The following is a 20,564-nucleotide window of genomic DNA, read 5'->3' as shown; positions in this document are numbered from 1 at the left end:
TTCTACTTTGGCTTCATTTCTAGCTATGTACAGAGGTTCAGGGAAGCAAATTTATTACTGTAAAAGATTTTAAATAAAATAAATATCCAACAATAGGGGAATTGTTAAATATATGATGTTATAAATACATTATATGATAACAGGTAATCATTAAAAGTGAAGATTTTGAAGCACTTTTATTTTTTTGTCTTTTCTAGGGCTGCACCTGAGGTATATGGAGGTTCCCAGGTTAGGGGTCTAATCAGAGCTGTAGCCACTGGCCTACGCCAGAGCCACAGCAATGCGTGCTCTGAGCCGCATCTGTAACCTACTCCACAGCTCACCGCAACACTGGATCCTTAACCCACGGAGCAAGGCCAGGATTGAACCTGCAACCTCATGGTTCCTAGTTGATTCATTAACCACTGAGCCACGACGGGAACTCCAGCTTTTGAAGAACTTTTTTAAAAAGTTTTTTAAATTTTTATTTATTTATTTTTTCTGTTTTGGCCAACCCACAGCATATGAAGTTCCTGGGCCAGGGATCAGATCTGAGCTGCAGTTGCAACCTAAGTGCCGGCTGAGGCAACACTGGATCTTTAACCCACTGTACCAGGCCAGGGATTGAACCTGCGTCCCAGCGTTCCCAAAACACTGCTGATCCCATTATCCCACAGCAGGAACTGCTTGAAGAACTTTTTAACCAATAGGAAGAAATGTCCCAGATATAATGCTAGGTTAAAAAAAAAAAAGGAAGATGTGAGTTCAATCCCTGAGCCACCAGGGTTTGGAACTCCCTGTCTCTGTCTTTCTAAAGGAAGTTATTTGGCGGAATAAAAAAGATTCCAAAGGAAGTGTGGGGAAGCAGGAAGAAATGAGGAGAACTAGAGGATAAATACGTGGGAAGTTTCAATGTCCAAGGAATGTTAAGAGGCATTGATTCAAAGTAGACTCTAATGAGTAAACAGTGCAAGTTGGAATCCCTAAGACAACTATTAAAAGAATATTAAGAGTGAAATAGGGAGTTCCCGTTGTGGCTCAGTGGTTAACAAATCTGACTAGGAACCATGAGGTTGTGGGTTCGATCCCTGGCCTTTCTCAGTGGGTTAAGGATCCGGCGTTGCCGTGAGCTGTGGTGTACGTTGCAGACATAGCTCGGATCCCATGTTGCTGTGGCTCTGGCTTAGGCTGGTGGCTACAGCTCTGGTTAGACCCCTAGCCTGGGAACCTCCATATGCCTCGGGAGCGGCCCTAAAAAGGGTAAAAAGGCAAAAAGACAAAAAAAAAAAAAAAAAAAAAGAGTGAAATAGTACAACAAAAAAATACTTTAATCCTAAGAGAGTAAGTAGAAAAAATGAACAACAAAAAAGATGGGGAAAATGGGGGAAAGAGTAGGAACAAATATTTCAATTATTTTATTTTTTCTTTATTCGAGTATACTTGATTTACAATGCACAATGCTGTGCCAATTTCTGCTGCACAGCAAACTGACTCAGTCATACATATATACTTTTTTTTTTCCCTTCATTTTTGGCTGCCCTGCGGCATATGAAGCTCCCAGGCCAGGGATCAGATCCAAGCCACACTCACGACCTAAGCCATAGCTGTGGCAACGCTGGATCCTTAACCTATTGTGCTGGGCCAGGGATCGAACATACATCCCAGTGCTCCCAAGACACTGCTGATCCAGATGTACCACAGTGGGAATCCACATTCTTTTTTTGTGTTATTTTCCATCATCATCTATCCCAGGAGATTGGATATGGATATAGTTCCCTATGTATATACAGTAGGACTTTGAATATTTCAGTTATTTTAAAACAAAGAAGACTAGACTAGATATAAGGGGAAAAAACCCCAATAAATATATACGGCTTATGAGAAACATACCTTCCATACGAGGATTACAGAAAAGTTGAAAGTAAAAGGAAGGAAAAAGATAATGCAAACATTAACTAAAAGAGAGCTGATGTAAGTCAAAGCAGACTAAGGCTGGTGAGAAGCAGAAATGGAGAGTAAATGGAATCATAAAAACAATTATCAATTAGTCAATTATTCTAACTTTCTATGTACCCTAATTACATAGGCTAACTACATATACAATACAAATGGACAGAACTAAAAGGAAAAAAGAGAGATGCACAGTTATAGGGGACAACTTAACACATTCCTCTTAGTATCTGATAGAATGTGTAGATTAAAAAAAAGAAGGGATACAGTATATTTGAATACAATTTACAAACTTGATATATTCAGAATGCTGTGCCCAACAACCGCAGAATACATACTTTTATGAAATGAAGGTGATATGTATGGAATTTACAATCTTCCAATGTTTGAATATCAGACAACACAAAAATAGCCCATACATGGGAAATCATATATTCTGAAGCGAACAATATGAAAACATGACATATCAAAACTTGTGGAATGCAGATACAGCACTTGTTACAGACTGAATATTTCCTCCCCAAAATTAACATGTTGAGGCCCTAATCTCCAGTGTGGCTGTATGGGCTGATGGGGTATATGAGGAGGTAATTCAGGTTGGATGAAGTCATGCAGATGGGCCCAATTCAACAGGACTGGTGTCCTTCTAAGAAGATACACCAGAGAGCTTGCTGTTGCTCTCTATACCTCAACCTGTGTGCATTTATCAAGGAAAGGCCACGTGAGGACACAGTGAGAAGGCTATGCAAGCATGCAAGCCAGTAACATATCCCTCACCAGAAGCGCACTATGCTGACATTCCAATCTTGGACTTCTAGCCCCCAGAACTATGAGAAAATTAACTCTGCTGCTTAAGCCACCCAAGTCTGTAGTATTTTGTTATGGCAGCCTGAGCAGATTTAGACAGCATCCATCTCACAGAACTAGAAAAATAACAAATAAAACCCGAAGAAAGTTGAAAGAATAAAATAAAGAGGAAGAAGCAATGAAACAAAAAGCAGATACTCAAGGAGGATTCTAGGAAGGCAGCAGAGTAGGGAATACCACCTAGACAACAACTGCACTGGCAGAAGTTGTCTAACTATTTTGAAACTCTATTTTGCAACTTCCAGGTGAAGACTTGGATGCTAAATTGCTGTTAATTTCAGCTCTTAGCAGGGTAGCAGCTACCGATTCCCAACCCCTGCCACATGGCAAGCAGCTATGCAAATGTTCCTAGAGCAGCCTATATACAGATTGCTGGAGCAAGGGTGGGCAAAAAGGACTCAGTCCTCAAAATATTGGGGAATCTGCGTTTTGACTGCTGCTCCTGTTCACAGGGGCAGCAGTCACAGTTGCTGCACCTCCCCCCACTGTTGCAAGCCCTTTCCCCTCTGGCTGAAGTGACTTCCACGAGATTTAAAGGGCTGGACCCCTTTTGTCTTTCCCTTCTTTTTGCACTTCTTCTCTTTTAAGGAGTTAGATATTAAAGACTAGGGCATTCATATACATTTCCCATGTATATGCGGAAACTTAAAAAGCGACTGCACATGCCCAGGGAAAAGTTCAGGAACGACCTAAAAAGACATTAAATTTATACTCTGACTGATCCTCCACACAGAGACGGCCTGTAACAACTAAAAAACAAAACAGGAGTTCCCGTCATGGCGCAGTGGTTAATGAATCCGACTAGGAACCATGAGGTTGCAGGTTTGATCCCTGCCCTTGCTCAGTGGGTTAACGATCCGGCGTTGCTGTGAGCTGTGGTGTAGGTCGCAGACGTGGCTCGGATCCCACGTTGCTGTGGCTCTGGCATAGGCTGGCAGCTATAGCTCCGATTAGACCCCTAGCCTGGGAACCTCCATATGCCGCGAGAACGGCCCACGAAACGGCAAAAAGACAAAAACAAAACAAAACAAAACAAAAAAAACACCCAAATAATGAACAAAACAGCAAAACCTAGGGAAGAAGGATAATCTGATTTCCAGAGTTAATACATTATTACATTCAAATGTTTAGTGCACAATAAAAAAATTGCAATGCATACATAGAAAGCAAAGTTTGGCCCATTCGAAGGGAAAAAATTAATCTGAAAAAACTTGCCTGAAAAAGATCAGATGGCAAATATACTAGACAAAGACTTTAAAATAACTACCTTAGGAGTTCTCGTCGTGGCTCAGTGGTTAACAAATCTGACTAGGAACCATGAGGTTGTGGGTTTGATCCCTGGCCTCACTTAGTGGGTTAAGGATCCGGCGTTGCCCGTGAGCTGTGGTGTAGGTTGCTGACGCAGCTCAGATCCCACGTTGCTGTGGCTCTGGTGTAGGCCAGCGGCGACCGTTCCGATTCGACCCCTAGCCTGGGAACCTCCATATGCCTCGGGAGCGGCCCTAGAAAAGGCAAAAAAGCCAAAAAAAACAAAACAAAAAAACACCTATCTTAAAGATACTCAACTAAGGGAAGATGTAGAGAAAAATCAAGAAAATGATGTGTGAACGAAACAGAAATATCTATCAATAGAGACAGAAAACCTAAAAAAAAACCAAAATGAAATTTTGGAACTAAAAAGTAAAACCGTAATTTAAAAAAAAAAAAAAAAAAAAAACACTACAGGTATTCAAAGGCAAATATGAAGAGGGAAAAAAATCAGTGAACTTGAAGAGAGGACAATAGAAATTACCCAGGCTGAAGAGCAGAAAGAAAAAGGGCCAAAGAAAACCAAATAGAACCTAAGGGAGCTAGTGGGACCAAACACATCAAAGGGCCAACATACACATTGTGGGAGTCTCAGGAGAGAGATAAAGGAGCAGAGAGAATATGCAAGAAATAAGGGCCAAAAACTTCCCAAACTGATGAATATACACATCCAAGAAATTCAACAAACTCCAAAAAAGAGGAACTCAAAGAAACCCACACTTTTATCTTCCTTTTTTGTTTTTTTTTAGGGCTATGCCCATGGCATATGGAAGTTCCCAGGCTAGGGGTCCAATCAGAGCTGTAGCTGCCAGCCTACACCACAGTCACAGCAATGCAGAATCCAAGCTGCATCTGCAACCTACACTGCAGCTCACAGCAACGCAGCATCCTTAACCCACTGAACAAGGCCAGGAATCAAACATGTGTCCTCATAGATACTAGTGTGGTTGGTAACCCACTAAGCCAACATGGGAACTCTGAGACCCACACTTTCAAAAGACAAAGACAAACAGAGAAGCATATCACATATGAGGGATTTCTCAGTAAGATTATGAGCAGATTTCTCATCAGAAACTTCGGAGGCGAGAAGACAGTGGGCCGATAAATTCAAAGTGCTATAAGAAACCTACGCTGTCAACCAGGAATCCTACACAGGCATACCGTGTTTTATTATGCTTCACAGATGGCGTTTTTTACAAATGGAATATTGGTGGCAGCCCTGTATCAACCAAGTCTACTGGCACCATTTCTCCAACAGCATTTGCTCATTTCATATCTCTGTCACATTTTGGTAAATCTCACAATATTTTAAGCTTTTTCATTATTATATTTGTTACAGTGATCCATGATCTCTGATGTTACTACTGCAAAAAGATTATGATTTGCTGAAGGCTCGGGTGATAATTAGCATTTTTTAGCAATAAGGTAATATTTATTCTTTTATGTGCAGGTTAATATTTTCTTTCTCTGGATGTATCAATAAAGTATTTTTAAATTAAGGTATGTACATTGTCTTTTTAGACACGATGTTACTGCACACTTAATAGATTATGGTATAGTACAAATATAACTTTTTATATGCACTGGGGAACCAAAAAAACCCCATGCGTCTTGCTTTACCTGCAACATTTGCCTTATTGCAGTGGTCTGGAACCAAATTACAATATCTCTGAGGTATGCCTGGATCTGATAGAACAGTTTTTCAAAAAGTGAGGAAGAAATTAAGATAGTCCCAGATAAACAAAAGCTGAGGGACCTACCCTGTAAGAAATGCTCCAGCAAGTCACGCAGGGTGAAATGAAGACACTAGACAGTAATTTGAAGGTATGGAGAAACAAAGACCTTAGTAAAGGTAAATATATGGGCAATCATAATTACTACCGCAATTGCTACTATTGTAACTATTACTGTAATAATGGTTTGTAAGTGGACTTTTTTTTTTCTACGTGATTTAAGAGACGAATACCTAATTCTCAGTATGAAAGCTAATATTACTGTAACTTTGGTTTGTATCTCCAAATCTATTTTTCTGCATAATTTAGGAAACTAATGCATTTAAAAGCACTAGTTCATGAACTAGTTTAAAAGAACTAGGGGCACACGATGTTATAAAGATATAATTTTGTGACTCAACAACCGAAAGGGGCATGAGTATAGCTGTAAAGGAGCAGGGTTTCTGTATGTTACTGAAGTAAAGCTGGTATAAATTCAGGTTACAGTGTTATAGGATGTTAAATGTAATCCCTATGGTAACCACAAAGAAAATTATCCAAAGAATATACATAAAAAGAAATGAGAAAATAATTTAAACATTTCACCACACACACACGAAAACAACTAAACACAAAAGAAAATAATGCAGGAAGTGAGGGACAAAAAACTATAAGGCATACATAAAACGAATTGCAAGATGATGGAAGTCCATTCTTATCAGTAATCGCTTTAAATATAAATGGGTTAAACTCCCCAAGCAGAAGATGTAGAACTGGCAGATTAGATAAAAAACACACAATCCAATTATATGCTGTCTATAAGAGGCTCATTTGAGACCCAATGGCACAAATAGGCTGAAAGTGAAAGGATGGAACAAGTTACTGCATGCAAATAGTAGCCAAAAAAGAGTGGGGGCTGGGGGGAGAAGAGATGATACTAGTATCACATGAAATAGACTTTCTATCAAAAAGGGTTACAAGAGACAAGGAATATTATATAAATTAGAAGATTTAACAATTATAAACATTTACACACCTAATTAAAGACTATCAAAATATATGAAGCAAAAACTGACAAAACTGAAGGAGAAACAGCTCTATAATAACAGCTGGAGATTTCAGAACCTGACTCATAATAAAAGATTTAAACAATCAGACAATAAATAAACCTATTAGATACATTAACAAAGCAAACATCCTTCTCAAGTACACACGAGACATCTTCCAAATAGACGATATGTTAGGCCACAAATTAAGTCTCGATATATTTAAAAGTAGATATACAAACCACCTTTTCTGACCATGACAGATGCAGTTAGAAATCAACAACAAAAGCAAAACTGAAAATTCACAAAACTGTGGAAATTAAATAACTTTTAAATAACTGTGGCTCAAGCATACTGACTCCATTTTGTCAGCTCTATCTTGGGTCTGCAGTCCCACCTCCTCCCCTCCTGTGTGACTGAACCTTAGTCTGCTCACAAGGAATATACCTAAGTCCTACCAACTTTTACCTCTGCCTTCACCTGATATGAAAACTGGAAGAGTGCCTTTTGCTGAAACAGATGGTTAATGGCCTGTGAAGAATAATGGTCATGAGACCCCTGGGGAGCGGGAGGATGCGAGAAGGAAAAAAAAAAAACCAAAAAACCAGTTACTGTTGCCGCAGACATGACTGTCCCTTAGCAGTCAGATTCTACCTTTAGCTTCGGCCCCTTTAAATTCCCCATATCCCTGTCAGTGATGTGTAGTGCAGCCCTGAATGCCTCTGGATGGTCATCCACCGGATACTGCCTATATGTAAATTGCCCACAAAAAACTTCATGATTGTACTTTATGGAGTTGCCTGGTTTGTTTTTTGGTCTCAAGTTCCTTCTCTTTTTAGGAAATATTATTCAATATCTCCACCTTTGAATGATAACCAATGGACCAAAGAAGAAATCACAAAGGAAATTAGAAAATACTTAGAGATATATGAAAACAAAAATAAAACATACCAAAACTTATGGGACAAAACAAGAGCAGTGCTAAGGGGGGAAATTTGTATCTATAAATGCTTTCATTAAAAAACAAAGATCTCAAATCAATAACATAACTTTATAAACTTCAAGACTAGAAAAAGAATAAACTAAACCCTAGGCTAACAGAAGGAAGGAAATAATACAGATTAGAACAGAGCTAAATAAAATAGAGAACAGAAAAATAAGATAAAATGGTTCTTTAAAAAAGAAATGAAAGTGGGGTTAATACTACAATTATACATAAATTAAAAGGCTTATAAGAGAGTGCTATGAATAACTACACAACAAAAAATTAGGTAATCTAGATGAAATGGACAAATCAGGATTAAATCAAGAAGAAATAGAAAATGTGAATAGACCTGTAACTAATAAGGAGATTGAATCAGTAATCAAAAGATCTCCCAACAAAGAAAACCCTATACCTGACACTTCACTGATGAATTCTACCAATCATTTAATGATGAACTACTACCAACCCTTCTCAAATTTCTCCAAAATTTAAGAGGGAATACTTCCTAACCCATTCCATGAGGCCAGCACAACCGTGATACAAAGCCAGACAAAAACACTACAAGAGAAAACTATAGACTAATATCCCTTATGAACACTGATGTACAAGCCCTCAACAAAATACTACTAAAATAGTAGTAAAAAAAGAATTGAGCAGTATATTAAAAAGATTACATACAGTGAATGACCAAGTAGGATTCATACCTGGAATACAAGGATGGTTAAATATACTAGTATAATATACATCAACAAAGTAAAAGAAAAAAAATTCCACATAATCATCTCAACTGATGCAAAAAAAAAAAAATTTGAAAAAATTCAATACCCTTTCATGATAAAACAATTAATAAAATAGGAACAAAAGGAATGTACTTCAACATAGTAAGAAGCCGTAAGTGAAAAACCTATAGCAAGCATCATACTCAATTGTGAAAGACTGCAAGCTTTTCCAGTAAGATCAGAAAGAAGGCAAGGGGGAGTTCCCGTCATGTCGCAGTGGTTAACGAATTCGACTAGGAACCATGAGGTTGCGGGTTCGGTCCCTGCCCTTGCTCAGTGGGTTAAGGATCCGGCATTGCCGTGAGCTGTGGTGTAGGTTGCAGACGCGGCTCGGATCCTGCGTTGCTGTGGCTCTGGCGTAGGCCAGTGGCTACAGCTCCGATTCGACCCCTAGCCTGGGAACCTCCACATGCCGCGGGAGCGGCCCAAAGAAATAGCAAAAAGACGGAAAAAAAAAAAAAAAAAGAAAGAAAGAAAAGGCAAGGGAAACTGATTTCACCGTTTCTATTCAACACAGAACTGGAAGTTCTAGCCAAATCACTTAGGCAAGAAAAAGAAATAAATTGGAAAGAAACAAGTAAAATTAATCTCCCTGTTTGCAGATGTGATCATCTTATATGCAGAATACCCTAAAGACTCCATAAAAAAGCTGTTCAGCAAAGTAGTAGGATACAAAGTCAACACACAAAAATCAGCTGTATTTCTTTTCCCTTGTCTTTTTAGAGCTACACCCATGGCATATGGAGGTTCTCAGACTAGGGGTCAAATTGGAGCTGTAGCTGCTGGCCTACACCCCAGCCACGGAAACAGGGGATCCAAGCCGTGTCTTTGACCTACACCACAGCTCACAGCACCGCTGGACTCTTAACCCACTGAGTGAGGCCAGGTATTGAATCCGCGTCCTTATGGATACTAGTCGGGTTCGTTAACCACTGAGCCACAATGGGAACTCTAAAAATCAGCTGTATTTCTAAAAATGAACAATAAACAACTTGAAAAGGAAATTTTAAAATCGATTAAAGAGATCAAAGATTTATACAATAAAAACTACAAAACACTGCTGAAAGAGATTAGACAAACAGAAACATATCCCATGTTCACAGATTGGAAGACAAAGTTATTAAAATGTTATTTAGTACTACCCAAAGTGATCCATAGATTAAATGCAATCCCTATCAAAATCCCAATGACTTTTTTTGCAGAAACAGAAAAGCTCATCCTAAAATTTGTAGGGAATCTCAAGGTACTGTGAACAGCCAAAACAATCTTGGGGGGGAAAAAAAAAAACGGACAACAACAAAAAACCTGGATTACCTGGAGTTCCTGATTTCAAAACTTAGCACTAAACTACAGTAATCAGGAGTTCCCTTCGTGGCTCAGCAGTTACTGAACCCGACTAGGATCTGAGGATGTGGGTTCAATCCCTGGCATTGCTCAGTGGGTTAGGATCCAGCATTGCCTTGAGCTGTGGTGTAGGTCGCAGATATGACCTGGATTCGGCATTGATGTGGCTGTGGTGTAGGCCAGCGGCTGCAGCTCTGATTCAACCCCTAGCCTGGGAACCTCCATCTGCCATGGGTGTGGCCCTAAAAAGTAAAAACAAACAAACAAACAAACAAAAAAGAACTACAGTAATCAAGGAGTTCCCTCATGATGCAGCAGGTTATGAATTCAGCATTGTCACTGCAGCAGCTCGGGTTGCTGCTGTGGCACAGATTAGATCACTGGCCAGGCAACTTCCTCATGCTACAGGTATGGACAAAAAACAAACAAAACTGCAGTAATCAAAACTGTGTGGTGTTGGCATAAATACATATAGACCAATGGAGTAGAGTGGAAAGCCTAGAATTATATTCTCACATATGTAGTAAAATGATTGCTGCTGAGAATATTTAGTGGGGAAAGGACAGTCTTTTCAACAAATGATGCTGGAAAAAAACTGAATAAACACATGCAAAAGGAGGAAGCTGAAACCTTACCTAACATTATATGCAAAAATGAACTCAAAATGGATCAAGGACCTAAATGTAAGATCCGAAACTAGCTCTAAAATAAAACTCTCAGGGGTTATCTCATGACTCAGTGGGTTAAGGATCTGGTGTTGTTACTCCTGTGGTGCAGGTTCAATCAAACAACATGGATGAACTTTGAAGACATTATGCTAAACTAAATAAGCCAGTCACAAAAGGAAAAATACTGTATGACTCCACTTATATTAGGTATCTAGAGTAGTCAAATCATAAAGACAGTGCAATGATGGCTGCCAGGGGCTGATGGAGAGGGGAGAATGGAGAGTTGGTACTTAAGAAGTGTAGAGTTTCAGCTTTACAAGATGAAAAAAAGTATGGCAATGGATGGTAGTGATGGCTGTACAATGCGAATATACCTAACATCACTGGAACTGTACACTCATTAATGAGTGTGACAGTTTATGTTATACGACTGTCCTTTCCCCATTAAATGTTCTTGGCAGCAATCATTTTACCATATATGTGAGAATTTAACTCTAAGCTTTCCACTCTACTCAACTGGTCTATATGTCTGTTTATGCCAACACCACACTCTTTTGATTACTATAGTTTTGTTTGTTTATATTAAGAATTAACATAAAATATTATAAGAATTTTATGGAGTTCCCGACGTGGCGCAGTGGTTAACGAATCCGACTAGGAACCATGAGGTTGCAGGTTTGATCCCTGCCCTTGCTCAGTGGGTTAAGGATCCAGCGTTGCCATAAGCTGTGGTGTAGGTCGCAGACGCGGCTCGGATCCCGCGTTGCTGTGGCTCTGGCGTAGAACGGTGGCTGCAGCTCCAATTGGACCCCTAGCCTGGGAACCTCCATATGCCGCAGGAGCAGCCCTAGAAAACGCAAAAAGATAAAAAAAAAAAAAAAAAAAAAAAAGAATTTTAAAACAATATTTTTTAAAAAACAAAATTGCTTCTTTGAAAAGATTCATAAAATTGATGAACCCCAGCAAGACTGATCTATGTACATATACAAAGAGAAAATACCAGAGAGAAACAATCCAAAACATGATCATTTTTACATAATGGACATACAGATCAATTTTAATTTTCTTCTTTATATCCCCTAGGTATTCTAAACTTTCTATAAATAAGATGTTTTAAAAGTATCAACTCTTGGAGTTCTCCCTATGACTCAGTGGTAACGAACCTGACTAATATCCATGAGAACGCAGGTTTGATCCCTGGCCCTGATCAGTGGATCAAGGATCTGGCATTGCCATGACTTGTGGTGTTGGTTGCAAAAAAAAAAAAAAAAAAAATTACCAACTCTACTGTAAGAAACACAGCTTTATTAAACTTACCTGGCAGCCAGAGAATAAATGGCATTGGCAGATGCGGATGGTTTGATTTTGGGATGCTCACACTCTGGACCTGCTAATGGGCTGCTATTCATATTCTGGAAAGAAAAGAAAAGTATTAAAAAAAATAAATAAAAAGACTGACTGTATGAAGTATTGGTGACGATGAAGAGAAACTGGAACTCACATTCGTCCCTTGATTTTGGCAGGTTTTATTTTCTCTTAACTGAAACATACATCTACCATATGATCCTACCCTTCCACTCTACTCACGAAAAATGAAAGTATATGTTCATATAATGATATGGAAATTTGTCCATATCAGCTTTATTTGCAAAAATAAAAAAGTATATAAACAAGTGTTCATTAATAAGTAGTTTATATATGCACAATCTTTTTAACTGTAAATGTTCTAACAGAAATATAATGAATCAGAGTTCCTGTCATAGCACAGTGGAAACAAATCCAACTAGTATCCATGAGGATGGGGGCTCAATCCCTGATCTCGCTCAGTGGGTTAAGGATCCGGTGTTGCCATGAGCTATGGTGTAAGTTGCAGATGTGGCTCAGCTCCCACATTTCTGGGACTGCAGTGTAGGCTGGCAGCTGCAGCTCTGATTCGACCCCTAGCCAGGGAACTTTCATATGCTGTTGAGTGCAGCCCTAAAAAGCAAAAGTAAATAAATAAATAAATAAAATATAATGACTTAAAAGAAAAGAACCTTCTTATTAATACAGCTTACTATCTCCTCTTATTTATTTAACCTATTCAGAATAACAAGAACAAGCATATCTCACCCTCAATGCCATGCTTAGGAATTTTTTTTTGTCTTTTTTTTGGGGGGGCACACCCATGGCATATGGAGGTTCCCAGACTAGGGGTTGAATTGGAATTGTAGCCGCTGGCCTACGCCACAGGCACACAAACACGAGACATGACCCTCGTCTGCAACCTATACCACAGCTGACGGTAACGACAGATCCTTAATCCACTGAGCAAGGCCAGGGATCGAACTGGAGTCCTCATGGTTATGAGTCAGGTTCTTAACACAGAGCCACAACGGAACTCCAACACTTCAAATTCAGATGCCACTCTTTCCATAAAGCCCTCATGACTTATTTACCTGGAAATAATCTCTCCTTTCTCTAAAACTAAAGCATTTTCTATTTATACCACTTATTGGGCACACACACCTTGCATTTACAAGCATACTAACACCTACATTTCTTGAGGGTATGGATTAAATTACTTCTGAATCCTGTAAAACACATACCACAAAACTGACTCATTCAATATCATCTACAAATATTTGCTACCAGAATAAAAAATTTCAAAACCAGGACTCACCACAGAGGTATCCAGGCTGAATGCGCTTCCAAGCCTAGGCACATCGGTTCTGGGTTCCATTTGTGAGGGCAATGAAAATGGAAGTGAGTGCCGGTTGGTTAATTCTCTCCCTGTCCAGGGGTCGCCAGGGTTTGGGGCAACTACTGGTACTTTGGGGATTGGCCGAGGCAGCCAAGATGCTTCTCCAACACGGCTAGAGGGGACAGGGGGCAGTTTGTCTCTGGATGGACAGTCTCCGGGTGTACAAGGCAAGGGGCGTCTTTGAGGCCGGGTCTCTGTTCCACCAGAATATGGCCGGTCTGGAGGGGGTGGTGGTGGGAGATCTCGAAGAGTCGGAGGTATTGGTAATGGTTTGTCCTTATGAAGGGAGCCAGAAGGAGCCTGTGGAAGCATGATGGAATCAATCAATCAAACTCCGCTAATCCACAACATAGAATCAGAAAACTGTAGAAATGGATAATGCTTACCTTAGAAGCAGTTCCAAGACCGGAAGTACTCGAAGGAATAGATATTCGCTGTTGCAGAAGGTCAAGCCGTGGTGGCACCGGGGGAAGGGAAGCTTGTGGGGCCATGGAGAATGGAGAAGGAGGCCGCTCCACCTAATACAAATAAAATTTCCTAATAGGTTATTCTTATCTGGAGGAGTGGAATCTCTTACAACTCCTCCTAAAGCTGTAAAGAGCAAGTACTACATCACATTGAAGACATCAATGGGCCTGGCTTTTTGGCTTGAGGGAGCGCTTCCTGAATTATTTTTATGTTACCATAAGAGGGCGCTCTCAATCACAGAAATACTATGCAGATGCAAGCTATAGACAATGTATCTAGAAATGGCTGTGCTATAAAAAGCTTCTTGGCATACAATTAAATTTTTTTTTTACCATCTCTCATATCTTCATCTTCAGAAAAAGAAAAAAAGTCCTTTCAAAATTAAAAACAAAAAAAAATCATATAAAAAGAAAGACGTAGACATTAACCTGGGAAAATAATGTTTAAGGGACAGAATGAAGAAAGATATCAAAGTTGATAAATTCCATTGGTTATTGTAATTTATTTATTTATTTATTTATTTTGTCTTTTCTAGGGCCGCTCCCGCGGCATATGAAGGTTCCCAGGCTAGGGGTCTAATCGGAGCTGTAGCCGCTGGCCTACGCCACAGCCACAGCAACGCCAGATCCGAGCTGCGTCTGCAATCTACACCACAGCTCACAGCAACACCGTATCGTTGGCCCACTGAGCAAGGCCAGGCATCGAACCGGCAACCTCATGGTTCCTAGTCGGATTCATTAACCACTGTGCCATGATGGGAACTCCCATAATTTATTTTTAAAAAAAGAAAGATCTAGAAGAGAAAATGATTGTAACATTATAAAGTTTCCTGAGCACTTCCAAAGAAGTAATTTCAATTCAGTAATTAAAAGGGATGAAATTTTTTTTTGGTCAATTTATATTCTAAAAATTGAGATGCAAAATCAAAAGAAACAAATATAGATGGAAAATAGGCAAATATGTATTACAAGCACTTATGTAAGATGACAGAGAAACAACCACCCCCATACTTAGTCCTGTCATTAATGCTAGGTGGTGAGTGAAGGAAAAGAAAGACTGCATCACTAGCTACTTGCTTTTACTCATGTTTAAGAAAATGGGCTCCGTATCAATGGAGGGTGAGCAGCCAAACACCTCAAAAGCTAAGGAAGTGAAAATCCTATACAGATAAAAGCATATTGGGAAATATTTGCTCAACCCTCTGGACTTTAGGAATGAGGAGAGATGGAAGATGGGAGGGATCAAAATAGGCAGAGAGGGCCTTCCAAATTGAGAGACAACTTGAAGGTGGTAGGAATTCCAAAGTAGGAAATTACGGAAAATACTGTTGGTTAGGAAGACCAAACTAGAGAGTCCTGTGAAAGCGAGTCGGGAGAGTGACATTTTATGACATAGAAAAGTGGGAGTTATTGATGGAAATGGTTTTTGACCTAGTGAGTATTTAAGGATGGTTAAACTGGTAATGGTGAACAAAAGATGGGTTAGATAAGAAACTAGAAGTTGGGACAATCACTAGAAGGTGGTTTTAATAAACCAGGTTTGAAATAGGTAAGTAGAATGAAAAGGAAGATATAGACATGAGCTTCTTTAATGGAAAAATCAATAAAATTCAGTGACTGACCAGTTACTGGTGATCAAGTGAGAGTTGGTAACTTTTCACACCCAGCAAAAACCAGTCCAGGCTAGAGCCAAAACATGGAGGATTCCAATACACCAGTATACTACATCACACACTATCTACTATATTAATATGTTAATAGGAATTACTTCATAGAAAAGTGTATTGAGAGGATGTTTGACAGCATGGTAAGACTTTGTAGTGACAGGTATAAACTGAAAACCAAGGAAATATAAACAAATCAATTATTTTAGAAGAACAGAAGGTTGTATAAGAAGGCAAGAGTAATTACATCTCAGTATTATTACTTGATAGAATAGGGAGCAAAATCATTTAAACACTAAATACTGGAGCTCCCGTCATGGCTCAGCGGTTAATGAATCTGACTAGGAACCATGAGGTTGCAGGTTCGATCCCTGGCGTTGCCATGAGCTGTGGTGTAGGTCGTAGACGTGGCTTGGATCCCATGTTGCTGTGGCTGTGGCGTGGGCCGGTGGCTTACAGCTCCGATTAGACCCCTACCTTGGGAACCTCCATATGCCGCAGGTGCAGCCCTGGAAAAGACAAAGAGAGACAAAAACAAAAAACAAAACAAAACAAAAAAACACTGAATACTGATTGAGCCAAAAAACATTCAAATTAACTAAAGTCAGATGATATGGAGTAGGAAGGAAGGAGATAAGAGATTTAAACCCTTTTCTATAATACCTAAAATAAATAGACAACTAATACTGCAGAATCAGGAGAAAGCAGTATAGTATATGGTTAAACAGTTTTAGTATCTGAAAATATGAATGGGACACAGTGAGGAGTTGGAGGGGGTGGAAGCTGGGAACTGATATTTCTTTAAGCCTTTTAGCAATTCTTTTTTTTGCTTTTTAGAGCCACACGCATGGCATGTGGAGTTTCCCAGGATAGAGGTCGAATTGGAGCTACAGCTGCCAGGCTACAACACAGCCACAGCAATGCAAGACCCAAGCCGCATCTGCAACCTACACCACAGCTCACGGCGATGCCAGATCCTTTTAGCAGTTCTTTAAAACTTAAATTTAAAAACAGGCATTTATCATTTATCTTTTTAAAAAACAGATTCACTATTTTAAAAACAAGACAAAGTGAAACAAACATCAACAGAACAACAACAGCTACTAGTATGTAACTAAATAGGCACTCTCGTAGTCTCATACACTTTAGAAGTGACTTTAGGACAGTGACCTTAGGACAAAAATTGGGAAAGAAATTTAAATGTCTAGCCAAAGAACGTTAGATTTTTTTTTTTATCTTTTTTTTTTTTTTTTTTTAATGGCCACACCTGCAGCATATGGAAGTTCCCAGGCTAGGGACTGAATCAGAGTCTCACAAGAGCTACTCCAGATTCGAGTCTCGTCTGTGACCTACACCACAGCTCGCAGCAACACTGGATCCTTAACCCACTGAGTGGAGCCAGGGATCAAGCCCAGGTCCTCATGGTAAATTACAGAACAGCCAAGTGACAATAAAACACATGAAGCTATTTTGTCTCTACTTGAATTTTTACAGTATATATTAATTAATTGATTAATTTATGTATGCATGCATGCATGGTTTTTAGGGCCACACCTGTGGCAATATGGAAGTTCCCAGGCCAGGGGTTGAATTGGAGCTGCAGCTGCAGGCCTACAACACAGCCACAGCTACGTGGGATCTGAGCCATGTTTGCAATCTACACCACAACTCATGGCAATGCTGGATTCTTTAACCCACTGAGAGAGGCCAAGGATTGAACCTGCATCCTCATAATAGAGTCTACTCGGGTTCATAACCTGCTGAGCCACAAGGGGAACTATTACTTTTATTTAAATGAGTGAATTTAATCTCATTTACATATATATTAGCTACAGGGAAAAAAATGTTAATTTTCTTCTTTCATCTGAAGTCCTATAGCATTTAAGAGTGTGTAACCAACAATTCAGAATAATGTAGACTGCCTTGTATTAAACAGTGTTTCACACACACATATATAGTCCCTTCCCAAATAAAACTACTGTCTCCTTAGGGCCTTTGTCTTAGGTTTCTTATCCTATATAGCAAACAACAGAGTTCCTTAACTAGCACAATAAACATCTTGCAAAATATGTTAACTGAAAAATTCAAATATACCATACAATTAAAGTCCTCTGATCCTCCAAAACAGTAATTTGATGTGTTGTCATTCAATTTTTCCTCCTATGCAAGTTAAAAAAAATTTTACAAGCAAATCATTTCTTAACAGAAATAAGGTGATATTATACATACTATAGAGTTGTTTTTTAAAGTTAATACACACTGACATCTTTCCACTTAAGTATATGTAAACTGAACTCATGCTGCAGAGTGTTCCATTAGAATAATGATCATCACTTCCTCCCCTGCAGGAAGATATTCATGCCCTAAAACCTGTGAATCTGTTATCTTATGTGGCAAAAGGAACTTTGCTGATGTGGTTAAAGGTATGGCTCTTGAGATGGGGAATTATCCCGTATTATCTCGGTGGCCCCATCTAATCACACAAGCCCTTAAAAACTAAGAACCTCAGAGGGATATGATTGATGGAGGAAGAAAGGAATCCAGGAGCCAAAAAATGTCATTGGCTCCTAAGAATACTATTAGCTGACAACTAGCAAGGAAACAGGGATCTTACCCTTACAACTGGCAGGGAACAGAATTCTGTCAAATCCAAACAAGTAAGAAAGGCTGACTGTATTCATTGCACCATGGCGTTTTATATAAGGGACCTGAGCATCCATGGATTTTTTTATCTGCTGGAACTCCTGAACCCAATACTCCTATGGATACTGAGAGACGACTACAATTTGTTATGGCAGCAACAGAATACTAACACATGGAGGCATAACAATTTTTTTTACTGATGGACAGGTGGGTGTTTCTAATTTTTTAATATCACAAATAATGCTGTAAAAATAGCTACATCTACATCCTTGTGTGCTTATATGAGTATTTCTTTAGGTTAAATTCCTAGAAATGGCATTGCTAATTCAAACTGACATTTTGATAATGTCAAAACTATCCTCTAAAAAGATGGAACTAATTTGTACCCACACTGACACTAGAGTTCCTGTTTCTCCACAATGAGTACTACCCATCTATAAAACTTAATAAAGAAAAAAGAGCATTTTAATTTCAAACTAGATATATGACCACTTCTTTATATTATTATTCAGCGTCCTAACACTCCAGGAGTTACCAGTAAATTTTCATGAATGAATGGAAAACAATCTACATAAAAACAAAACTGCTTTAGAGGTCACATGAATCTCTTAAAATGAAACCAAAGAACTTGGTTATAAGGGGCCAAGACTACTGCCAACTTCAAAAACCAAAAATGTACCTCAGTCCAGATTTCAACTATCAACTATTGATACAGCATAGATAAATTTATCAACTTCTATTTTGAAGTGTTTTCAATTCCTGAATATCCAAAGCAATTACTGGGTACTCAATTTTGAGCAGCTAATTACAAATGAGATATAGCTCTTGTCTTCTAGGAATTTATAATGAGAAATACTTTTAATAAAACATTACAAAGTGATAACTTCTATGGCAGACATTCATAGCATCCTAGAAACACCTGATTACATGTATATAAATACATACCTAGATTATATGTATATAAATATATGTGAGTTGGGGGTGGGGGGAGCAGGATACAGTCTGGAAAGGTTTCCTAGGAAATGAAAACTGAGCTAAATTACACAGAAACCATCAAGACAAAAGCATGGAGAACTTCCTAGAGATTCAATCTTGCAGCATCACAAAACATGAAGTAGAAAGGATTATCAGGGTAAAATGCCTAGAAAGAAGAATGTAATTATTTACCCATCACGTAATAAGAAATCATTAAAGTGTGTGAGGCGAAAGAATGACGTGGTCAGGTATGTGTTGTAGATCAATGACTCTGGTAGCAGGGAAAACATGATTATGAGAGCTTGAAATAAGGGAGTGGCACTGAAGACAGAGAGGAGGATACAGAGAATGCAGTCATTTAAGAGAGAAAATCTACCCTTTCAGGAGTCCCCGTTGTAGCACAATGGGATTTTCAACGTTTCTGCAGTGCAAGTACGCAGGTTCAATCCCTGGCCCGGCACAGGGGGTTAAAGGATTGCAGCTGCAACATCGTTGAGACATGACAGCTCGGTTCTGGTCCCTGGCCTTGGAGCTCCATATGCCGCAGGGCAGCCAAAAAGAAAAAAGAAAAGAAAAGAAAAAATCCAGGAGTTCCCGTCGTGGCGCAGTGGTTAACGAATTCAACTAGGAACCATGAGGTTGCGGGTTCGGTCCCTGCCCTTGCTCAGTGGGTTAACGATCCGGCGTTGCCGTGAGCTGTGGTGTAGGTTGCAGACGCGGCTCAGATCCTGCGTTGCTGTGGCTCTGGCGTAGGCCGGTGGCTACAGCTCCGATTCGACCCCTAGCCTGGGAACCTCCATATGCCGCAGGAGCGGCCCAAGAAATAGCAACAACAACAACAACAACAAAAGACAAAAAGGCAAAAAAAAAAAAAAAAAAAAGAAAAAAAAGAAAAAATCCACCCTTTCAATACTTATCGAGCATCTACTACGTGCCAGGCAGTTAGGTATTGGTATAAAAGAAAGCTTCTTTTGCACCAAAAAAAAAAAAAAAAACAAAAAAACAAAAAAAACAAAACATCCTTATGAAGTTTATAATAGTCTAGAAAATTGACAGCCTATTATAACCTTTGTTTGCCCTAATTTATTAAAATCTTCAATGACTGCCTTACTTCCAATTAATGACTAAATCCCTATATTATTCTACCACTTACGTAACAGAACATGATTGCATGCTTTCTTAGCCTTTATTTTCCCTATCTTCTTTCCAGTTTGTTTAGTTTCCATATGGTACCTCCTACCACTCTCCAATCACTTTAGTTGCCCTTTACTTGGTTGTTAACAGTGCCTCATTTCTCCTGCCTAAACCTAACTTTCCAATGCCAAGACTCCATTAGAAAAAAAGACAAGAAGGGCATATTTTAGTCACAATAGCAAACAGGGTTCAATTCTTTTATTCCTGCCTTGTTTCTGTACCAAGCTATCTGAGCAGAGC

General features: G+C 39.2%; 1 protein-coding gene across 3 annotated transcripts in view; it reads right to left on the bottom strand.

Annotated features, from left to right (window-relative positions):
* Positions 1-20,564, bottom strand: part of CBL (Cbl proto-oncogene) — a 95,919-nt gene that overhangs the window by 12,047 nt on the left and 63,308 nt on the right. For all 3 annotated transcript variants that reach the window (XM_003129932.4, XM_021062968.1, XM_021062969.1), the window contains 3 exons: positions 13,768-13,899; positions 13,301-13,681; positions 11,956-12,050 (listed from right to left, as the gene is read on the bottom strand). In XM_003129932.4, the coding sequence (XP_003129980.1) occupies positions 11,956-12,050; positions 13,301-13,681; positions 13,768-13,899 (608 nt within the window). The remainder of the gene's footprint in view (positions 1-11,955; positions 12,051-13,300; positions 13,682-13,767; positions 13,900-20,564) is intronic.

Source organism: Sus scrofa, chromosome 9 (genome assembly GCF_000003025.6).
Source record: "Sus scrofa isolate TJ Tabasco breed Duroc chromosome 9, Sscrofa11.1, whole genome shotgun sequence".
NCBI classification, from domain to species: Eukaryota; Metazoa; Chordata; class Mammalia; order Artiodactyla; family Suidae; genus Sus; species Sus scrofa.
This window is presented reverse-complemented; position numbering and strand designations above follow the sequence as displayed.